This window comes from Diaphorina citri, unplaced genomic scaffold, assembly GCF_000475195.1.
Source record: "Diaphorina citri unplaced genomic scaffold, Diaci psyllid genome assembly version 1.1 scaffold188, whole genome shotgun sequence".
Classification (NCBI taxonomy): Eukaryota; Metazoa; Arthropoda; class Insecta; order Hemiptera; family Psyllidae; genus Diaphorina; species Diaphorina citri.
Genome location: NW_007377625.1, coordinates 259,130 through 266,370, shown reverse-complemented (window position 1 = coordinate 266,370; position 7,241 = coordinate 259,130). Strand labels below are relative to the sequence as shown.

General features: G+C 30.7%; 3 protein-coding genes across 3 annotated transcripts in view; 2 read left to right on the top strand and 1 right to left on the bottom strand.

Annotated features, from left to right (window-relative positions):
- LOC103505669 (tetratricopeptide repeat protein 7B-like) overlaps positions 1-7,241 on the top strand; it is a 45,029-nt gene that overhangs the window by 9,693 nt on the left and 28,095 nt on the right. The gene's annotated exons all lie outside the window — the stretch shown is intronic.
- LOC103505658 (tetratricopeptide repeat protein 7B-like) lies at positions 288-2,628 on the top strand. Its single transcript, XM_008470014.2, has 2 exons — positions 288-418; positions 769-2,628. Exons 1-2 carry the CDS (start codon positions 333-335, stop codon positions 899-901), a joined length of 219 nt encoding a protein of 72 aa, XP_008468236.1. The 5' UTR covers positions 288-332; the 3' UTR covers positions 902-2,628.
- LOC103505668 overlaps positions 3,659-7,241 on the bottom strand; it is a 35,509-nt gene continuing 31,926 nt past the window's right edge. The window contains exon 5 of the mRNA XM_008470023.3: positions 3,659-3,927. The gene's annotated coding sequence lies outside the window, so the exon portion shown is untranslated. The remainder of the gene's footprint in view (positions 3,928-7,241) is intronic.

Genomic DNA, 7,241 nt, shown 5'->3' with positions numbered 1-7,241 from the left:
CCTTACCTTTTTTTGCAGTGGAATGACTTCAAATAGGCCGAGGGTTTTCTTTTAAGTGGAAAAACTGATTTACAAAATGTGGCGTCAGCACGATCCTCGGTCTTCAAGTGATTATTTTCTGAGCCCAGCCCCTATGAAGTTATAAATTTAATTTTAAACTCAATCCTGCCGGCACTGTCATAGCGTCGTCGGAGTGCATAATAGCGCATTAAAACACTGGCTAGAAGTTTGGGAGCCGGATAAACTTCAGTAAGGTGACGTTTTTTTCCATTCCTTTACGAAGTATTTGATTACCATCTACTTTATGTATTTTCCTTATTTTCCAGGGGCTCATGTATCATTATCTAGGTAATCAAAGACTGGCCGAGAAAACATTACGAGATGCTGCCAAGATAGATCCTCATTCTCCCCTGACGTGGTAAGTCTGTTTACCTCGGTACTTGAGTTCAAATTATCAATCTTTATTTTTCAGATTAATCGTATGGATTTAATAGTTGTGCATTTTTAATGCCACAACTCCGGTCCCTATATACTTTTTTTTTTATTCCTGAGAAACAAATTGGATTTTGAAAGACGATTTGTGCTTTAAATATGTTACTTTATTGTTTATAGAATCGGCCCTGATCAACTGATCATGGGCTGAATCTCAAAGACAATTTGGTTATTATTTAAATCAAATGAGAAGAAATAATAATAAAGAAATAAGTATAAATAGTAGACTGTCAGATTAGAACAAGATGTTTCATTATGACTTTTCCATTATTCCAGGTACAATCTTGGCAAAGTGTTGGAAGCAATAGGAGATTCAGAGTCTGCCACTGACTGCATGGCCACAGCTCTGGAAGTAGAAAACAACTCTCCTATCCTACCTTACATGAGTATTGCCGTCACGTTTGATTGAGCTCAGTTAGGTTTGATACGATAAAAACTAGTCATTTCAATATTTGAATGTGTGTTCCTTCTATGATCCACTAGAGTCGCTTTGATAGACATAATCATTGAGTGTGTTCTTCTTTGCTACTTCTGGCAAATGAGGATTTTCAGTCTTATATTTTGCGATTTTGTAAAAAATGAAAACTTCCCACCCACATTTTATTGCGGCCATTTTGTATCAAGAGAAATTCTTGCATTCTATTGATACGGCTAATTTTTGCGCTCAAATTATTGGTATACCAATGGTATAAAATAATCGAGACAAATATTCTATTCTTTGCCCGAGTTTTCGAACCTGTGGCCTCCTGATTAGCAGACACGTTTAGTGGATTCACAGTGATCTCTAGTGGACAAATGTCATTATTTATGTTACATGTTTATGAATTATTTATTTTGTGCTGATGATTGTTGCCTCGATCAGGGCTTGAACCCGCGAAGATTATAAAAAGTGTGCCATATACAAATTATCCATCCAGGCATTATACATTTAATAATATAACCTGAGTCATTATATTTTTATTCTTATTCGAAAGAATGGAAAATTAAACATGCCCAGATAAGGTATTTTTCCATTTTGGCAAATAAGTAGGTAATCAGGCATCTACTTTTTAGTTCAATTGGGCAACTATTTACACTCGTTCTATGACTTAAGAAACGTTAATTATTGGGCTGGGCAATCAATATTTCTTTTTGGTTCCGGGCATTTAATTATTGTACTTATTTATTATCATTAGATTGTATTACAATGTTTAACATTGTATTTTTTTCTTTTTTCTATTATTTCATCTGTTTTTGGGTTAGACGTCTTAAATAATTTTAATAAATAGCAAATCACTTCCAGCCTTCTACATAGTTTTAAAGCTCTGGCAAAGTTTATAGCCACATGAAAAATGGGACACTATTTTACATTTTGTATCCTTTGCAATCTTCTCCTCCTCCTTCCACCAAATAATTTTAGTGACATTTTATTTCTCTAATAGAAAATGGATTTCTTCCATTTTTCATGTCACTCTTGTATTTCGAACCAAAGTCTCCCTGTTACGAATCCAATGCCTTAGCTAACTGGGATTTTCTAGTTAGTATGAAGTATTTCTTTTATACAATATTCAAAGATCTATATTGTTAGATATAAATAGAGGCCTTTTTTAATTTATTTATTTATTTTGTGATGAGTGGAACTCATTAAATGAGAAATTATCGAACAAAAATATTAGACTTAAATAGTCATTTAGCCGTATTTTATTAATGTAGCAAAGTCGGAAATTATTACTTTGAAAAATTGTCGGAGTAGAATTAGTGGAAAATCCTTGGTTAAAGAAGTTACTAAATTCATATTAAAAAAAATTCAGTACAATAGTAAAATTCGGCCATTGATCGTGTCTATATCAGTAATTTTATTAATGTAATTATACTAATTATCTTTGAACCCCACTATTACGTACCTATAATTTTATATACATATTTATTTTAGATTTTATAATAATAGACTTCCAAATTTTGTCGAAAGTTAAAAACCAACAATATGTTTGAATTACAATGCACTATGAAAGGAGAAGACGTTTTTATAGGGATATTCGTATAATAAACTTGTTGTGTTTCCTTATTATGTATTTTTCAATAGAAAAGGTGGAAACGAGTTTTGTACGATCTAGAGTTGATGACAATCAAATAACAAAGCGATATTAGTAAGTAGGTACTTGGCTTCTCCAAAAATGTGTAGGCAATATAAAATCAATGTATGTATTAGCAATAATATTTATAACTAGCCGGAATCCGTCGCTTCGCTGCGGATTTCTGCTAGTAAATCCTTAAGGCATAGCCGTTTATGTCACTCATCCATTTAGTGGTCTTGCTCGGTGTAGCTTAACAAAAACGAACCGGAAAATAGCCTATAACCTTCACGGGAGTGCAAGCAATAAGTTGACAAAGTTTCATAGCAATCGGATGAGCTGTTTGGCCAGGCATAAAGTTCGAACGAACAAACAAACAAACAAACACACACACACACACACACACATTCATTTTTATATATTAGATTTTGGAAAGAAAATGTTAAGTACCGTACAACATTATTGATATAATTGTTTCAAAGGATTGTAAAATATCTGCAAAATTATATCTAAGTATTCTTTCTTTTCAAGATAAATAAATTTATTTAGACAAATGTAATACATTTTCTGTATTCATTTGTGCCGTTTATTCTGTGTGAAAAAATGTTTTCGCCATTGTTACAATCTGTATAATGAAATGTAATCTGATACCAAATTTTGTTAGTCACTAATAGGTATTAACAATAAAATAATATTATCCTATCCATAGGTATCTAGTACTTTTTATCCATAGGTATCGTAACGTTTAACTACATTTAGCAGAATATTTTTCTACTTACCTACCCTCTCATATTTGTTTTTAAATGGTGTTTTAAAACTCGTACTACATTTGATTGGTCTCTTTTTCAATTTCCTTTAATTATTTAAAGTTAGGTGCCAAACATTATGTACTTAGATTTTTTATTGAATTGTTATTTTAAACTTTCGACCTTGTTATCTTGTTATTTACTATCCAATAGTTACTCGGTTATTTTTTATTTATTAAAATCTTTATCAAAATAAAGAAAATCTACCGTAATAATTATCTACCTATCTATCTTGTTTTTTTTTTACCCTTTACGATTGGTCCCAAGATGGTTGTGAACCCTAACATAAATCAAACGAAAACTCGCATGTAATGAATTCTCAACTCAAACAGTGTAGCAGTTTTATTTTATACACCATAGACATATTTGCATTGTTCTATAATTTCCCTATAACCACAACTAAAATCATAATGTTCAAATTTCAAGCGATTGTGCATGCACAGAAACTAAACTTTTGGCATTAAGATACTTTTTGGTCTTAACTGAGAGTATATAATAAGATGCACTTATATTAAGGAATGAAGAATAAAAATTCAGATAATATTAATATCAAAAAATATTTTTTAGGCAATTAAAACCTAAGCCGATACCTTCGTTTGCATGCACTGGCCGGTGCAGTAGTTATTTACAGGTGAGTCATTTACGGCCAGGGCTGGAATCTGAACTCCCAATAAAGTGAAACTCTTGGATTATACAATCTGATTGAGTAAAAAGTTTGAAATCTACCTGTCAGATTGCTGAGTTCTCAAACTCTGATTTTGATCCTGGCCGTCAGTAATTTAGTTGAAAGAAAGAAAAAGTCCTCGGCGAAGATTCAATAAGGTCTAAAAGTCAAAATATGTAACAAATTCCATTCAAATTGGACTAACCATTCAATAGTTACGTATCACAGAACAAATGATAAACCTACTTATTTTAAAAGGGACGACGCAACTTTGAATTTCATATGCCCGTAACCAAAATTAAAATCGTCGCTTACAAAGAGCAATCATCGGGTGTAAAATTCGATTATGAGGGAGAAATTTAACTTATTAAAATATCGATCGAATCAGATACTTAAAATACTACAAAATAGATGATCTAAGAGGACAATATTTTCAAGACATTATTTATTATTTGATGGAAGGACTTTTAACAATAAAGTCTTACCTCAAATAAGACTAATTTAGTTTCAATTCCTTCTTCCAGGTATCTGGCTCGAAGATTCATTCCTTAATATAAGTGCATCTTATTATATACTCTCAGTTAAGACCAAAAAGTATCTTAATGCCAAAAGTTTAGTTTCTGTGCATGCACAATCGCTTGAAATTTGAACATTATGATTTTAGTTGTGGTTATAGGGAAATTATAGAACAATGCAAATATGTCTATGGTGTATAAAATAAAACTGCTACACTGTTTGAGTTGAGAATTCATTACATGCGAGTTTTCGTTTGATTTATGTTAGGGTTCACAACCATCTTGGGACCAATCGTAAAGGGTAAAAAAAAAACAAGATAGATAGGTAGATAATTATTACGGTAGATTTTCTTTATTTTGATAAAGATTTTAATAAATAAAAAATAACCGAGTAACTATTGGATAGTAAATAACAAGATAACAAGGTCGAAAGTTTAAAATAACAATTCAATAAAAAATCTAAGTACATAATGTTTGGCACCTAACTTTAAATAATTAAAGGAAATTGAAAAAGAGACCAATCAAATGTAGTACGAGTTTTAAAACACCATTTAAAAACAAATATGAGAGGGTAGGTAAGTAGAAAAATATTCTGCTAAATGTAGTTAAACGTTACGATACCTATGGATAAAAAGTACTAGATACCTATGGATAGGATAATATTATTTTATTGTTAATACCTATTAGTGACTAACAAAATTTGGTATCAGATTACATTTCATTATACAGATTGTAACAATGGCGAAAACATTTTTTCACACAGAATAAACGGCACAAATGAATACAGAAAATGTATTACATTTGTCTAAATAAATTTATTTATCTTGAAAAGAAAGAATACTTAGATATAATTTTGCAGATATTTTACAATCCTTTGAAACAATTATATCAATAATGTTGTACGGTACTTAACATTTTCTTTCCAAAATCTAATATATAAAAAGTAAAAATGAATGTGTGTTTGTTTTGTTTGTTTGTTTGTTTGTTCGTTCGAACTTTATGCCTGGCCAAACAGCTCATCCGATTGCTATGAAACTTTGTCAACTTATTGCTTGCACTCCCGTGAAGGTTATAGGCTATTTTCCGGTTCGTTTTTGTTAAGCTACACCGAGCAAGACCACTAAATGGATGAGTGACATAAACGGCTATGCCTTAACCACTAAATGGATGAGTGACATGAACGGCCATGCCTTAAGGATTTACTAGCAGAAATCCGGAGCGAAGCGACGGATTCCGGCTAGTTATAAATATTATTGCTAATACATAGGTACATTGATTTTATATTGCCTACACATTTTTGAGTAATAGAATCATCTATTGCAACACCGTATTGCCTCCAAAGAAAATTTCAAATATTAATTAAATTGAACAGAAAATAACATTGAAGAGAATATAGAAAATGTAGATTTTGAATAATCAGAATAAAATAACGAAGATTTTACAGAGAAAGTATTTAAAACCTGAAGTGTGTAAATCTATTCAATATTTTGCTCTGAACTACTCGTAAGCTTCGTTTTCTTGTCATCATAAGTAACTTACAAGTATTACTTTGAGATCTGACTTAAATTGGTTGATTCACTGCTGAGTTTCAGAAATTTTCACTACTGATTGTTTAATGGAGTTTCATTCGTGACATTTTTTGCTCCACTTTGACGGGTATTATTGTATATTAAACTTAATAAATGAAAAAAAATTAAACCTTCAATTCAAACACAATGCATTGTATTTCTTAAATTCGTTACGAAATAAGCGTAATTTCTGTATTATTATGTTCATTTTATTTTTACTTTTTTATAGATAGAATTAGAAACTTACATCACAAATTAGAATTTTATAGAAAAATGGGCACTTAATACAAAAGAAGTGTTATAAATATGAAATACATTATAGAGAAATACGTAAATAATATATGAAAGGTTAAACAAAGGAAAAAGAAAGAAGTTGAATTATCATAATAGAATAAGAATTATTCACACTCCAGATGAAGTTCTGATCCTCACTTAAATGGCATTTTTTCAGTTCCCACTAGTAACTAAATATTCTTAGAACCATGTATCGCCATTTGATAGATCCAACTATAATTTATAACAATGGCCTAAAACTCAAATATCTTCATTAGATGTTTTCGCCTTCGTAAAATCATATACGACAATTAATGTAATTAATATACAAACTCTCTTCAAGTTCCAATCAAGATTTTCAAATGTTTAGGTAATATTTTATAGCAGAAATACAACCATGTCTATTGGCTAACTCAGTGAGGCTTTTCGCAGATTTTATGAACAAGCATTCTGCACTCGAATCTAACCTAACCCACCCAAGTTTCTGGCCCTATAAAAGAACTAGTTGGATCTATTAAATGAAGAAAATATATTCACCAATACAGTCAGTCTTTAACCGTGAATACGATTTAATTTAAGTTCTTAAATTTTCTATAATTTCTACCCCTCTTTTCACAAACCTATCTTAGTCTCATTTATTTTCTCTTCTCCATATAATTCCTTCTCTTAAAAACTAATATTGTGAAATACTAAAATGAAAACGTGCTGCTTCTTTTGAAATCTTACTGAAACCAACATTCTCGATTAAAACTAAGGATCCAGATATGGTTGGGACAAATTGTGAATCCTAAAATTGAAAAAAGTTAAATGGATTTTTTTCCCTAAAAAATGTGAAATTTTAATTTTACATAAAATGGAAACAAATAGATCGG